The sequence below is a fragment of the Pyrus communis genome, chromosome 6 (genome assembly GCF_041283825.1).
Source record: "Pyrus communis isolate YQ-2024b chromosome 6, ASM4128382v1, whole genome shotgun sequence".
NCBI classification, from domain to species: Eukaryota; Viridiplantae; Streptophyta; class Magnoliopsida; order Rosales; family Rosaceae; genus Pyrus; species Pyrus communis.
The window spans coordinates 24,615,274-24,631,143 of NC_142570.1; the positions used below are offsets into that span (position 1 = coordinate 24,615,274).

Here is a 15,870-nt window from a genome sequence, read left to right on the forward strand (position 1 = left end):
CACAGGACTAACCTGTCACTAACACACCCTCTAATACAAATAGGAATCAAGTGAGATTTTATTTGTTAATAAACGGACAAGAGAACATTTGGGTTAAGCATTACCAACACTTTAGCCAACTGAAATGAAAAATCCAGAATTTCACAATCATGTGTAACGCTTTAGCATATCCAGAATTCAAACATACATCCCCTAGGATAACGTTTTAGCATATCCAACTTGAAATTTGAATTCATAAGCATGTGTAACGCTTTAGAGAGATAAAGCGTTGATCCGCGAATGTATCATTATCTAACACTCGAACGTGCATAAAATTTGGCCATCACCTAGGAAGACTGTTGGGAGGGAAATTGCGCAAGGGGTCCTCCCGCAGCAATTCTGTTTCCCTGCACAAAGCATCACAAAGAAATCTTAGCAATTCAAATTTGAAACAAACAGCTTATCAGATCTTCAATCCAAAAGTTTCAACAAATTTAGTTAGCTTACCTTTTGAGATCTCTCTCCTCCTCCAGTCTAAGTTGCACGGTTGAAGACTTGGCACCCTCCTCAACATTCATTCTATGTTTCCTGTTAACAAAACCATAACAAGTCAGAAAACTGACAGCAGTTTCCACAAAAGATTGACTTGCAAACAGAGCCGCTGCCCTACGTACTTTTTATACTTCTGAAACATTGAGTTGAGAGTTATAATGCTTCGTAACAGAAGCTGCTATAGATTATCGCAACAATTTGTCATGTGACTTTAGGTATTTTGGAAAACTGTACCAAGATGGGATAACAAATTTTCAAAGATAACAAAATTTCAAAGAAAACTGGCGGCTAAACTTAATGAAACTTGTCATTGCACTCACTCTTCACATTCTTCATCAACAAAAACTTCAATACAGGTGCTACTAGCACCTGCTCCTCTAGTTCTAGATCCAGGTCTCTGTGGAATCTGAAAGAGATAAACCAAGGTTATGGTTGGCTCGGTGAATATATCAAAGTGTCAATCTTTATCAATTGTATATTGGGGAAGGAAGAGGGAGGAAACCTTGTATGTCGTCCACTTGGTAGGGATAGCATTGTTTTCTTTATTTCTCTCAGCTCTAGGTCCAAGGGTGTGCCAAGAATTCAGGTCTGTCTTTGGCACGTCTGGATGGTAACGAGAGCCAACATCAACAGAATTTGACTCTTTATAAATGTTGATTGGGGCCAGGACACGATCCCTATAAAGTCAAGCCAACACAAGATCTCATGTACCAGTTTGCAAACAGGCCACCAACACAATAGCATGGTCACAGGCAAAAACCGAGAGTACACATTGAATGAACCTCATCAAACTTAAGGGAAGAAGATTGGCAAAATTGAAATTAAAAGAAGCATGAGAAAGAGCTATGGAACTTATACTGTCAAGATTTGAGAATAAAGAACCACAAATAAGCAAATGAAAAATTCACATCAAGCCACATTATTTTCGGAAATATTACTTTAAAAGTAAAGTAAAATCACGTGAAGATTAGTTGATGAAATCAAGAGTGTTCAAAACCATTTCACTGCATATTACAGAAACTTTACAAAGAACGCTCAGCTTATGTGCATAAGAAAGAGATAACCGTGGAATTTATACAGTCAAGAATAAAGAAGCACAAGTAAGCAAAAGAAAAATTCAAATCAAACCACATTGTTTTCCAAAATATTATTGGAAAAGTAAAATAATGTGATGATTAACCAATGGAATAAAAAAGTGTTCAAAACCAGTTTCACTGCATTTTAGAGAAACCTTACAAAGAACACTGAGTTTAAACTCAGCACATTACTATCAGTTTCTACTTTTTGGCGGAAATGAACTGGTAATGGACATTCTTAGTTGGTTTACGTGATATGTTAACAAGTTACCGCAGTTGATTACAGTTAAGTCAAATAATTGTATTTGAATAGAATAGTCAACTAACACAAAGAAAATAAAGCAGATAAGAACTTCATATCTAACCTATCTGGCTTCAAATTATTTCTCAGCAGATCAGAGCTCCCCAGCTTTCCTGCAACATCGTGGGATATAAATAATGCTGGAGTACAAAAATAATCCAGAGAATAGCAATGAAACTTACGATTCTCTCCCTTGGAAAGGACAGTTCCAAAGCTTCGGGTGGGTAAATGTTTCTCCATTGGATCCTCCTAAAAGTTGAAGAAGATTGAATAGTAAATCGCTTGCAAAAATAATACAATAACATGTCCTGTATTATGAGTAAATGGGCAAACCTCTGCAGCTTTTGATTTTCTCATAGAGCGAGCAATAAATTTCCTATATGCATCCTTCAATTTTTCTACGGGCTGAGCATTCCTGTAAAATGGAATAGTTAATTCAGGTCTAGAACGTCTAGGAGACAAGAAAAATTGAGATGCCAAAATCAGCATAAGGTAACCTAGATATCCCAAGAGTAAATGTTTCATTCGCAGCTTTTATTTTGTTCTTGGATTCCAAGAGAAAAGCATATGAGATGTAGAAAACCGCATGTGTCTTCCCGATTTCATTTGCATCAAGAAAACTGTATATGACTTGAGCATCTACACAATTTTCAGCCTGCGGAACCAATTCATTCACACATTACAGTATCAGACAATTGAGGATCTGAAACTGGCACTTAGAAATAGACGTCCAGAGCTAAAATCAAACTAATCTTAGATATGAATGATGGGAAAGAAAAAGAACCCACATATTCCAACCAGACTTTGAGATAGCGGAGATCATCCTTGTAACGGTCTGAATGCCAAAATGTACGTACGCATTGCTCATATATCACCACCAACCCCGAGGAATCTCCACCAGGTGGAAATGCTTCCTGAACCCACTTGATACACCTTTAAGAGATAGACGGAGAAAATTGAAGGGTATATAAAGGATAGTAACTAGGTCTCCAACAATAACAAAAATCATGCATTTTTTATATCTATTCTCTGCAACAATTGACAAGAAACCCATTCATGGAAAGATCGAAATGAAAACAGTGGTAAAACTGAAATCAGAGAGAAGAAAGTAATCAGTACTCACTCAAGCCATGGGTGGAGAGGATCCTCGCCTTTACACTCGTCAATCGCTTGAATCAACAGCCTTGTGAGAGTTAAATCCAAAAGAAATTCAAAGAATTAAAGATAAAAAAAGGCACATTACACAAAAATCAACAAGGCGAATGCAGATGAAGGTTTGGAGGAAAGAAAAAAAAAAAAAAAAAACCTTCTTTGGTCAAGGAGGGATATCTTGAGTTGATTGTCGTTGTGAACCTTGAGAGCTTCGTTTAAGATGGAGACTTTGCGGCCTCTCTTCAAGGGCCTAACATTCTCCTTAAAGAGCTCCCACTCATTCCCCGTCTCTCGCTTCGATGCCAGAAATTCCATCTCTGGATCCAACCACTCTACTTTCTCTATCTCTATTCCACTATCCGCCATCCTCACTCACTCACCAACTCACCAGTACTCCAAAATTTAAAATTACTACAAAAACCAAAACAAATATAAAAAAAGCCTTCAAATTGAAAGTTAAAACTTAAAACCCCCAGATCCCTAATATCACAAATTTCGACAGTCGCGGAAATTTGGGTTAAACGTCAAGCTTACCTGCGGATCGGCAATGGAGGAACTCGGGAGTGAATGATCTGAGAGATGAGAGGAGTAAAAAATCCAACAGCCGGGGAGTGGATGACTGCCGCTGCCTTGAAGAGATATACGGTTTCCAACGGTAAGGGAGTAGATGGTAGCCGAAGCCTTGCGTGCAATTTTTTTTTCGTTTATTTGAACTTTAAAGTACTTTTTGGCCGTTGAAGTGAAGTTCAAATTGAAACTTGTAGTCTCCCGCTCCAGGCACGCTGCCCAAAGCCTTTTTGTACAAAACATGTTTTTTTATTCAGTAAATTGTAGCAATTATTCCTTAAATTTAACCCAATTGGAGCAATGGTCAACCAATTAAAAATCTATTACCATTGGTAGGGATGGGCACGGTTCAGTTCAGTGCAATTTTGAAGTCAAAACCGAAATGAAACCAAACCGTTTAATTTGATTCGGTGCAATTTCAAACGGTTTCGGTTCGATTTTCAAACCATTTACATACAAAATGAAAAAAAAAAATCTCTTTATCCTCCTCTCTCTCTCTCTCCCATCTCACAAAAAATATTAAACAAATAATACACATCCTAAGAGAGAGGTGTTACTGCTAAATACTCATTAGACCCTCGTCACTCTCCCTCCGCCCCCCCTAACAACAAGGGGTCATAAGGATTCCTCTGCCCCTTGATTACACATCTAACCAAATCAAATAGCAAGTATTAGAAAAGGCCTAACCAAATCAGATAGTGTTGGAGTAAATAACAACGAAACAAATTGATACACTTCTATCATTTTATAGCCTTCAGTACTTTACCCAGAAGCTGCCATCGACGCCTAAGAAAAGTAATAATCGCCCAAACAGAGCAATTGAGGACAAAAAACATATATATTTGAATCTGATTTACATGCATACACAGGAACCATTATTATGAAAAATGCTTTGTCCCCAATGCCAAATGAGATCGAGTGCAGCATTAAGCATGAAACAACTAATTAAATGTATGGAGTGTAACAAATATCTAATTAAAACATAACATCTAATATGGTTATTCAATTAAACGTTCTTTTTATATTTGTGGTGCGGTTTGGTTTTGGTGCAGTTTTCAAAAGCCAAAATCGAAACCAAATCGTTTTCCTACACTTCGGTTCGATTTCAAACTGAAACCGTTTCAAAACCTCAAAACCAAATCGTTTGGTACGGTTTGATTTGGTTCTTGTTTTGATTTCGGTTTTCGGTTTCAAGTGTCCACCCCTAACCATTGGTCCCTCGACTCATCAAAACCTGCAGCTATCATTTTCGTCAACTTCGTTAAAACTTCCATCAAAATGAGTCACTGCCATGCATGTGAGGCTGGATCAAGGGGTAAATATGGAAAAGCAAATAAGAAAAATTGTATTAATGGTCTCTCAGCTTTAATCCAACTGGAGAAATGGTCCCTCAACTTTAACTTAATTAGAGCAATGATCCTTCAACTTTAACCCATTGTAGCAATGATCCTTTCAACATAACTCATTTTGACAGAATTTTGATGGAGTTGACGAAAATGATCATAACTACACGTTTTGATGAGTTGAGGAACCAATGGTAATGAATTTTTAGTTGAGGGATCATTACCTTAATTTGATAAAAGTTGAAGGACCATTGCTACAATTTACTCTTTTTTATTCTAGTGTGAATACGTGGTGACATACTAAGGAGTAGGATTCTCTCCCCTTCCCTCTCCTCCTATTTGAACGGTTATGATTAAGCCACGTCAACGTTTTTGTGTTAATTTTTGGGTAATTACACAAAACTACTTCAACTATTAGTCGAATCACAATGTCATACCTCATATTTAAAACATTGCAATGTCATACCTTAATTTATGAATTTGTTGCAATGTCAAACCTTCGTCAACTTTTTTGTTAATTATTCTATTAAATGCTGATGTGGCAGCGACGGAGCCCACTTCTTGTTAAGTGGAGGCCAAATTTTAGCCAAGTGGACAAAAAAATAATAAAAATTTGTATTATTTAGAAATCTTGGCTAATTATAAATTCAAAATTAGGATATAAAAAATAACATCATTTTTGCCAAAAATAAAATATTAAAAGAAAGGGTAAATTACAGTTTACCACCTCAGGTTTGAGGTCTATTGCAACCTCATAAAACATGTTCAAAAAAATTCACTTTCATATCTCATCTACCGTTTTTTTTTCAATATAATACGTCTGTTACGTTTTCCATTCATTGGTTCGTTAAGAGCTGACGTGGCAGCAATGGACCCCATTACATGTCAGCCCACTCCCTTCAAAACTTGCACACGTGGATATCCATCTGGTATGTCATGCCAACTCAGCAAAACAAAAACAAACAAACGAAAATTTGAAAAGGGGATCTGGGCAATCACCCTCTTTCTCCTCTCTCTCTACTTCACCTTCCGCCACCACTCTCGGGCCTAGAAGGCCCAACCCAAACCCACCGCCGCTGTCTAGCTGGTTCCCCAAGGTCCAATTTCTCCCCGAGTTCTCGGAACCACATCTACCACTTCAACGGTTTTCGAGTAGAGCGGGTCGCCAAGGAAGTTCAATTGAAACCTAGCTCTCCGCCGCTGCTAATGAGCGCAAGGCCGAATCAGGGCGGTCAAGGCTCGCTTCACCTACTTGCTTCGACTCCACTGATTTGAACCAGCAAGTTTGTTATAGCGGATATGCGTATATTCAACTTGTACAACGGGAAAGATCCGGTGTTTTAACTCCTTCCTTGGTTTTTATGGAGGCTACAAAGAAACGATCCCGGATGCGACGTCGGCGAGCACATACAAGTCTTCTTCAACATTGAAATCGGTCTGGTTATCTTCGAAACGATGATGGATCGATTTGAATGATGGTTAGGAGAGATCGAGTGGTGGTCGATGGAAAACCGGACAGACAGAGACGGAGATGAGGGGGGCCAGAGACGAGAAGCTGGAGATTGTCAAAGAAATGGGTAGGGGGTTGCGGGGAAATGGAAGGGATGATGTTCTGGTTTTTTTTTTTTTCTTTTATTTTTTTTTTAAAATTAATTATTTTTAAATTCATTAAAAAAATTATTTTTTAGCCACCTGACACAAATGTGGCAGCCACGTCAACTCTAAACGGAATAATGGATGAAAAATGTAATGGAATAATGGATGAAAAATGTAAATGATGTATTATATTGAAATAAAATAGTACTTGAGGTATGAAAGTGAAATTTTTTGAAGATGTTGTATGAAATTGCAATAGACTTCAAACCTGAGGTGGTAAAGTGTAGTTTACCCTAAAAGAAATTAAAAAACGGATAAGAAAAGATGAAGATTTAGGTACCATTTGGTATGTGGGACGGGACGGAACGCAATGGGACGAGGCGTTCTGTCTCATGTTTAGTGTGCCTAAAACGAATGGAACGCACTGTTCCACGGGACGTATTTTGCCAGATTTTTCGTTCTGCCTCCCCCCTAGAACGACTTATTCCACCTTCGTGGAACACAAATTTATAACATTTTAAGACAAAAATTCCCCTTATCTTTTTCAATGATTACACCATCCAAATCTTAAAACAAACCCTACATTCATTCTATCGCTGCCTTTCTCTTCCCGTGGGCTTGCTCCTCATCTTGTCCCGTAGCCATCGACTACACCTAGCCAGCACGCAAGAACATGGAGCCACTACTGTCGTGCTGCAAATTGACCCAGGTATTGATAGCTTGATGAATCTCAGTTTTTGTTTCATTGTTTTGCGTTCCGGTTGAAAGTTTTCTAGGTTTTAATTAATAGGTTTTCTTTTTTATCTTTTGTTTCTGATTTGTTAATTATTGGGTTGTGTTAATTACTGGGTTTTGTTAATTATCAGATTTGATTTGTTAATTACTGGGTTTTGTTAAGATTTGTGCAACTAGGAGTGCGAGTGCATAGATTTAACATGCCAATTTGAGATTTCTGAATTAGAAGTGAAGAATGGAGCAAACAAATGTAAGACCCCACTAGTGATATTCGGATGCTGCTGTAGTTCCAATTTGAGATTTCTTAATTTCTTACTGATATCTGATGGTTGGGGATTTTTTGGGTCTGTTAGGAGGGGTAGAGAAAATGAAAAATGGAAGAAAATAAGGAGAAGATGAGGAAGAAGAACGTAAGAAAAATGAGTGGTATAGACTGATCTTTCTGTGGTTGCGAGCCTGTGGCTTATCAAAGCCTATTCTATTTATTGTCTATTTATATATAGGAGTTGGAGAATTTGGCCAAAGAAAGGCTGGAGTAAAAATGACGACATAGAATTGGAATTCACTTCGTATGATATATACAAATGAGGGATTGCTTGGTGTACATATAATTTGGATAACAGTGAAGCTTGTGATATATGTTAATCTATCTGTTATCTATATATTGGTGCAGATAATTGAATTTGTTAACTTTCATGCCTACAAGTTAGCATGCTGTTTCTTGTATCAGAATTCCCCCTTATAATTTTACAGGGAGCAGGATGATTATGAGGTGGTGAATTGCATTGTTTTTACCTTATGTACTTGTATACAACTGCCTTGTTGGTATTGTTGTTTAGTGAGTGAGGTTTTGGTAGGATTGCAATCGGAATTGAAGTGCATGAGAGATTTGGTCTTGTGGGTTCTATGCTGGGTGAAGTTGGGATTGAGAATAAGGTGGGATTGTGGGCTTGTGATAAGGATCAGGGGAAATGGGCCAAATGTGGTTGAGTCCTTGTGGAATTTGAGGACTTGTGTTCTTTCTATTTTTGCTTGATCTCAACTGAGTATGAGCTTTTTGGCTCACTTTTTTTAGTTTTCGAGATTTCAAGTTCAGGTTTTGACACAGAAATGCAGCAGGATCACACTAAGAAGATCATACCATTAAGTTTAATTTCAAATGTCTGTTGATTGAGTGGGACATTTGTTAGCTAAAATTGCAACATAATTATTGGTTTAGATCTTACTGATGTATAATTAACAACTGTTGGATTTAGTTTTTGTTTTATAATAGTCATAATGGATAATGGCATAAGTTAATGCAAATAACCTTTGATAAATATGTTTCCATTCTTATTCTGGTACTTTACCAATTCATTGTTTGATGATAGTTTGATGACATTTTGCTGAAATGATTGTTGTCATTGTTTTTTATTGTTTGAAGACTACTGAGATGTAGACATGTATGGAAAGCCTACTTCTGGAAAATAGAGACTCATAATTTTACACTTATACTATCATATTGTTTGAAAGTTGCCTCTTCACATCATTGTCCGGTAAGCTTCAACCATATTGAAGTTAAGCATCATATTGATATAAAAGATAGAATTCATGGCATAACATATCATCAACCATGTGCTAGTGTAAAAAAATATATCATAGATAAGCATATATGTGTTCAAAATATGAACAAGTTCAACAAAAAAAAACACGTCTCACGCATAAATATTGTACCAAACAACAGACAAAACATGGGTAAGTTAGTCATTTAATCTTTTGGTTCTGTTCCGTCCAGCGCGTACCAAACATAACACGGAACCTCTGTTCTATTCCGTTCCATCCTATCCCATCCCTTCTGTGTACTAAACAGTACCTTATGGAACGACATCCCTTTTTTTCATCGATATCACCATTCCTTTTTTTTCCTTTGATTAGCCACAATTTATATCTTAATATTTAGCTTGAACAACCTGCACACACCGAGCCTTGTAGAACGTGGTGGGTGTTTGGGTTAATATTTGAATATTGGACTAGACTGAAGGAAGGCCTAAAGATGTCAAAACAGAGTGAATCTGCCCGAAGCCTAGCCACGAAATCTGAAGCAAACTAAAGCCTTCTCAAGCCAAAACAAAAGTCACATATCTATGATGAAAGTGACAAGTGATGAAGACCAACTTACTATCAGCCAAAAAACACTTCCTAGTGGCACTATCAGTAAAAAGATGATGACTCACTACCCTCTAAGAGCTTTCAGGCAAGAGTAAAAGCTATAGCAGTTAGGCCAAACTGCCTATAAAAGGGGAAGCAAGCATCTGGGACAAAGACACTCAACCAATCAAACAAACAAGCATACAAACTCTACTCTCAAGCCATATTTGCATCCAAAAAGCTTAAATCAATCCAGATTCTATCATTTTAGAAATAGTTTCCTTAGAAAAGTTATCTTTTGTCTAGTGTAAAAACTCTGCTACCTTCCCTAGTGTTGTAGTATCGATTCCCACGTGTAAAACCTGTTTACCATCCATCATTTTTAGGGGACACCCTTTGTGAACCGAAAGAAAAGTGGCCGCAAGAGGTTCAACCTTGCCAGACAAGGTGAAATCTTGCCTGAATCTCTCTGTTTGTCCTTTAAAATAGTAAATATGTCATCTAAATGTATTGTTCATCATGTATTCAAGTTATCTTCAGTTATTTTCTATTTAAGAAACCCATTTTCATATGGATCTAGTTAACTTAATAGATTTGCTTTCATTAAGAGCAACATGGAATCAAGCAAATGTTTTAAAGGGCCCTGGACTCCCTCAATTCGAACATACAAGATCATGAAACTAAAAGTCCTTGTTTACAAGGCAATAAAAAAAAAACTTAATGTTGACTTAACCCATATGCAACAATCCTTTTATAACAAGAAGTTTGAGTAACTTGGGGCACAAATAATCAACTTAAAACACACTTGTTCTACATCTGCTATATTGAGGTAGCAATGGCATGCCTAACACTTTATTAATTTTGATTGTGAGCCTCAATGCCTATACCTAAGGCCTTATAAAGGCACCTTTTAAAATTAACTTTATACTCTTCTTGTAGCACACCAACAAGCAATAGCTCGACTACCAAACTGAAGGAAGATTTGTGAAAAACAAGTTCATTTGAGCAACATCAACAACATGCAATTAACAATTAAAAGGCGGAATCATGTTTATATGCACTCAAAAACAAAACTTAACCCATGAACTTCAAAGCCTAGTAGATAGGTGAACCAAGACTCAACTCAAAACAAAGTGAGTTGAGAAATCAATACCTTTGTAGATTCCTCTTTGCATAAGCAAAGGCTAATCACCCAAAGAGAGGGCCTTCATTCCTTGCATCTTAGATCCATGGATTTGGATGGATGAAAAGGTTTCTCCAAGTTCCCAAAATTGAGAACCTCTAAGTCTCCACACCAAGGTAAGATTGGAGAAGAAATGAGTGACCTTGAGGAAGTAAGATTGCTAGATGTTTTCCTCAAGGGTGGCCGGCCATTTCTAGAGAGAAAGGAGAGTTTGTGTTTCTCCAATTTCCCCCAAAAAAACCCTAAATGAATTTTGGCTATTAAGTCACACTTATACCTTAATTCATTTGAGTGGCAAACTTGTAAATAAGTCCAAAACCCACTCTTTCTCTAAATGGCCGGCCTTAGGGTATTCATTGGGCTATTTGGGCCTTTGTGAATCATTATTCATTAAGTTGTCACACAACTTAAGTCAATGGACTTGACGTTCGAAGCCCATTGGGCCTTAAGGTCCAAAACTATCTCGATGTCTTTTAACGAACTTATTCGTTTGATTAATAATCATATTAATTAATCCTTGCCATAAATAATTAAACCATTTAATTATTCTTACTCATCTCCGTTGAATCTTCAATCTCTACCTTACACGGTGAACGATCCATTAGGTTCCTTTTAGCGAGGCAGTGGGCGATTCAAACTCTTTCAAATCGATTGTGAATTGAAACTTACTTTCAATTCTCCCGTTAGTGATAATACACTTTTAGGCTTCCACAAACCATGGTTGACGCCTAGCAGCATGTCATGGTTACCCAAGCTAATCAGAAGAGGTGGAGAACCTATTCAGTTTTAGGATTACAAATGCAATACGGTCTTTCTCTAATACAATACTCTTGACCACATTGTTTGGTTTGATAATTTATTCATGTCTACTATCCAATGTGAGTCTTGTGCTTATATGATTACCTTGAATGTGATTTGGAACATATTCCTAAATCTCATTCATACTTTGGCCAAAGATTCTTAATCATATCATAGAGTATTCTCCCTCAAACAGTTTGAAGGTTAGAGATCCCTTGTTGTGCATTCACTTGCCTCTATGGCTAAGTGGCTTAACCCCAACGATGTCGTGGACACCCTCCTGATGGAGTGACTTTGACATAATCAAAGATTAAGGACCTAACCACAAGACAACTGTGATGCCTCAGGTCAAAAGACTAATTTGCATTATCCCAACCATGAGTTCTCATGTGACATGAATATGAGAACTCTTCGTTGATCGTGTTCAGTGAACTCATTCTCTATTGAGCACCTACGTGCTTGTCTTGGTGTCACTCACACCAATGACTCGAGACTAGTCACTCTCCCTGAGAGAAGACACAACACGTACTGATCTTAACGGACTGTCAATGCCCAATTGACAATCCTATGATCAAGAACATTTAGGATGTGTCTACGAAAGAATGGTCTCATGAATCTAACTTCTTTAGATCGCATTCTCCCAATCACATATTCCTTGGACTTATCGTTTAAGCATATAACATTTATATGAGACGGCTCAAACAATAATGTTTGCCCTTAATATTAAACTAGATTAGTTTAACATGTGAAATGTCCATAAAGTATCATCATATGATTGGTTTTAGGGTACATTTCCAACACAAACATCAAAGTGCCAATCCCTTGGGGAGCTGTACTGAGGTTCAGAGACATTCTCTAGAGAAATCTTTGCCCGAACAATGGGCATCTCGACTTATCAATCGAAGGCACCTCCTATTAACGGCGTGGCAAGACAAATGTATGTTCGGTTCTGATCATAATACGAAGTTCTATGAATCTGCAATGAACAATTTTGAGTAGTAACTCTTGCTCATCCTTTGAAGTAAAGTATTGTTCCCCTTCATGCCCTTCTCTTCCTCTTTATCTTCCTTTCGCCTTTCAATTCGTTATTTCCGTCCTCTATTTCTTTCTCTACCTTTCCCCTTTTTCACTTATGTTTAGTAGCTTGTGAGGAGGAGACGAATGCTGGTGATGATTTAGCAGAGTCATATGCTGCACAGCACCACCACTGTGGAGTCTGATGGTGCTTGCAGTCTTATCCATCCTAGCCGTTTAGTATCACCATTTTCTTTCTCACTTAGAACCATTCAAGGTACACTAACAAATATGGAGATGACCTTTTCCTTATGGGATGTAAAGATTGAAGTATTGCAAATTTGGGTTGCAGAAAAGATTGAAACTTTTGAGCTTTTATGGGAATGTGAAATTCTGGGATTGGAGCTTTGGGGTTGGAGTAGTGAGTTTATGAGAGTTGGGTTTTATAAAGGGAGGAATGGGAAGTTGTAGGAGATGAGGCTGGGATTAGCCAACAACATGATTGGAAAATTGATGATGTTATAGAATTTTGATGTTTCCTATTCAAGCTCTTAGCTTTAAAGCAATTAGCTCTTCAAAGAGTTGACGATGATGTCCTTCGTTGAGGTTGGTGACGTACTTGAGAAACAAAAAAAATTTCCAACTTTTTTTCATACTGGCTTTTAAAATAATTTAAGCACTACCAAACCAGTACTTACTTGACAGAATATGTAGTCTCTTTTCTTTGTATGAAATTTTACAAATTTACATAATCTAAAAAGCATATGATATGTCATTTCATAAAATCTGTAATAGGATGTCATTAAAGAAATTAAAACAATGGTGTTATTTACACACTTATTTTTATTTCTCATACAGTCTTTTCAATTTTTGATCATCGGATTGAATGAATTGAAGAAGACTTAATGAACAAAATTTAACAAGAATATGTAAGAGATAAAAAAGAGTGTGTGAAAATTACTCTAAAATAATTACAATAATATAGACTATTACAATTAAGCAGTCTTATCTTATTTTACTAAGAGAACTTCAATGAAAAACTCTCGGTATTGTTCACTTTAACGAAAAATCATATTTTTACACTAAAAAATCAATTCTGATACTATTCACTTTACCTTTTATTTTGTCCTTATCGTTAAAACTCAAAGTTTTCAAGTATTTTCATTAGTTTTCATTTAATGAGCTACTTAGTTTACTTTTGGAACTTGGAAAGCCACATGTCAAAAGCAATTTACACCTACCAAACACGAATCTTTATCCAAGTGAATCTCATTGAAAACCAAAACACTCAAAGACATTGGCCAATTTCTCCTTTAAACTTGCCGGAGTTGCCGATTTGTTTATCTAAACTTTAATTTTAGGTGACCATCCTTAAATCTTATAATTAGTCAATTTCTTCCTGTTGTTAAGTTTCTGAAATTTTCGTCAACCTCTGCCACCCTACTTCAAAGAGTAAAAAAATCAATTTGCTTATTTTAATTTAACTATTTTTCTTTCTAAATTGCAACTTAGAATACGGTCTAGTGGTATTTTTTTCATTTGTAAGTGAGAGGTTTTAGGTTTGATTCTCACTAGAAGCGAATTTAAACTATGTTATTGCTAACTTATTGTGAAACTAAACTTATCTGTATGTATTAATATAAATAATATTGTTTGTTTTAAAAAAAAATCCATAAAACTATTCGATCCTAGAATTGACAAAAAGAAAGAATTATTTTCTTATTTCCCACTCTTACAGTCGACAACCAAACGATGCCTTATTCGAGATGGCAAAAGATTGCTCATGTTGTGGATAAGGATGACTGTCCCCGTTGCAATTGCGATAATGTCACAAAGGGCAAGAAACAAATTGTCCAAAAAGAATTAGCACTTGAGGGCATTTAGGTAATTTTATGATGGGAAGTAGGGACCTCACCAATAAGTATGGTTTGATTTGTATGCATCTAGAAAGCGAGAGTCTGATGTGCGAAGAAGTCTCTTGAACAGAAGAGAAGGGGAGCGGAGACTTGGATCGATCGTTTGTTTTGGAAAGCAACCGCAGATGGCGTGTGTACCGCCAGGAGTGGGAACAGGAAGAGGATACTTGACGAAGATGAAGGATTTATCAGCGACGGCATCTTTGAGTTTGAGATCATTGGATTTAGGAGGAGGTAGGGGGAGGAGGAGGATGAGAGGCGTGATGGTGGCGATGGCGGTGCAGGGTAAGTTCAAAGGGACGCAGATGAGGGAGAAGCAGCTGACGGAGATGATTGAGAAGAAGGTGATGGAAGCAAGGGAGGTTTGCGAGGGAGATCCGAAGACGGACGAGTGCAAGGTGGCGTGGGACGAGGTGGAGGAGGTGAGCCAAGCCAAGGCCGATCTTAGGCTCAAACTGGAAAAGCACAAAGATCCCCTCGAGTCATTTTGTCGGGAGAATCCGGAGACGGACGAGTGCCGAATCTACGAGGATTAATTATTCCAGATTCCAGACTCCAGATTCCAGATTTCAGAATTGAAATCCACCAAAACTTGCTTGCTTCCTTCCCCGTCATCGAGTGATGCATGGATCCTGGTTATTGCTGCATCTGTAATATCTTGTTAGTGTAAAAGCATCAGTTAACTGGTTGCCCAAATAATGTGTGTAATATTGAAAGTATTATTATTATTGTTTACTGTGGTGTTGAATTGATCGCGGTGTCCTTCTGATTGGGTTTGCTTGATTGCAATATGTTGTTTGGAATATCCTGCACTACTTTATTTGGCACTAGACTGGCAGTCCAATTTCAATGGGATCCAATTAAGGTGGCAGCTAGGATAGCCCTTGATCAACGCATATATACCTACTTACAAACATGGTTTTTACCATGGCAGTTGGCATGGGCTACTCACAAACATTGAGCAAAACAAATGCTGAGCAAACTACTCACTCATCACTAGAGGCTTTGATCAAATGGATAAGCGGATCCATATCAACTCAACAGTAGTACCCCTCTATGTGCCGAGTGCGGTGTAACCATAGAGACCAGGAAAAAGTTAAATCTTTTCTATTTTGCTGGTGTAGATCGCGATGGGAAAATGATTTTTTTGCTTCAGTTTAGATGTCATTCATTGAAATGTTATGTGTTGGATTGTTTTTCTCTTCAGAAAAGAAAAAAAAAAAAAAAAATCCATATGCATTGACTAACACTAAATATGTCTTTTTTTTTTCACGTGTGCCCTATTTTAGAGGGGGTAACGCTATATTAAAATTAACAGGAATGAGAAAAACAAACTCTAACTTTTGGGCATTGAAATTCATGCTTGAACATTATTTGTGCAGAAATGAAAACCAGAAAAGATTAAATTAAGTTTGTCAAAATTGTATCAATAGCGGATAGAGCATCCAAGACCATGTATACCGCCCACTTTCACACAACAGATCGATTATTTTATCGTGTGTCAAATTGCAAGTGATGAATTACCTTAATT

General features: G+C 37.2%; 2 protein-coding genes and 2 long non-coding RNA genes across 4 annotated transcripts; 3 read left to right on the plus strand and 1 right to left on the minus strand.

Moving 5' to 3' along the window:
• Positions 1 to 40: 40 nt before the first annotated feature.
• On the minus strand, positions 41 to 3,830 carry BUBR1 (BUB1-related (BUB1: budding uninhibited by benzymidazol 1)). The gene is made up of 12 exons (XM_068449757.2): positions 3,595 to 3,830; positions 3,215 to 3,471; positions 3,032 to 3,091; positions 2,697 to 2,841; positions 2,406 to 2,563; positions 2,242 to 2,323; positions 2,091 to 2,157; positions 1,973 to 2,021; positions 1,034 to 1,208; positions 852 to 937; positions 487 to 567; positions 41 to 386 (listed from the first exon to the last, which is right to left on the minus strand). The coding sequence occupies exons 2-12, from the start codon at positions 3,424 to 3,426 to the stop codon at positions 323 to 325; spliced, it is 1,179 nt and encodes a 392-aa protein (XP_068305858.2). The 5' UTR covers positions 3,427 to 3,471; positions 3,595 to 3,830; the 3' UTR covers positions 41 to 322.
• Positions 3,831 to 7,238: 3,408 nt separating this feature from the next.
• On the plus strand, positions 7,239 to 8,375 carry LOC148696488 (uncharacterized). The gene is made up of 2 exons (XR_015963777.1): positions 7,239 to 7,275; positions 8,055 to 8,375. It is a non-coding gene; the product is annotated as an uncharacterized LOC148696488 (long non-coding RNA).
• Positions 7,331 to 7,963, plus strand: LOC148696489 (uncharacterized). Its single transcript, XR_015963778.1, has 2 exons — positions 7,331 to 7,551; positions 7,655 to 7,963. It is a non-coding gene; the product is annotated as an uncharacterized LOC148696489 (long non-coding RNA).
• A 5,984-nt stretch (positions 8,376 to 14,359) lies between the features above and the next one.
• On the plus strand, positions 14,360 to 15,091 carry CP12-3 (CP12 domain-containing protein 3). The gene has a single exon (XM_068449756.2). It carries the CDS (start codon positions 14,465 to 14,467, stop codon positions 14,873 to 14,875), a length of 411 nt encoding a protein of 136 aa, XP_068305857.2. The 5' UTR covers positions 14,360 to 14,464; the 3' UTR covers positions 14,876 to 15,091.
• Positions 15,092 to 15,870: the final 779 nt, after the last annotated feature.

Excerpts from the sequence above, each read along its gene's own strand:
- BUBR1 (XM_068449757.2), bottom strand. The coding sequence starts at position 3,426 with ATGGCGGATAGTGGAATAGAGATAGAGAAAGTAGAGTGGTTGGATCCA. Across the intron at positions 2,324-2,405 it reads TTTACTCTTGGGATATCTAG|GAATGCTCAGCCCGTAGAAA; the intron begins GTTACCTTATGC and ends TCCATTTTACAG. Across the intron at positions 2,158-2,241 it reads GAAAATCAAAAGCTGCAGAG|GAGGATCCAATGGAGAAACA; the intron begins GTTTGCCCATTT and ends TTCAACTTTTAG.
- CP12-3 (XM_068449756.2), top strand. The coding sequence starts at position 14,465 with ATGGCGTGTGTACCGCCAGGAGTGGGAACAGGAAGAGGATACTTGACG.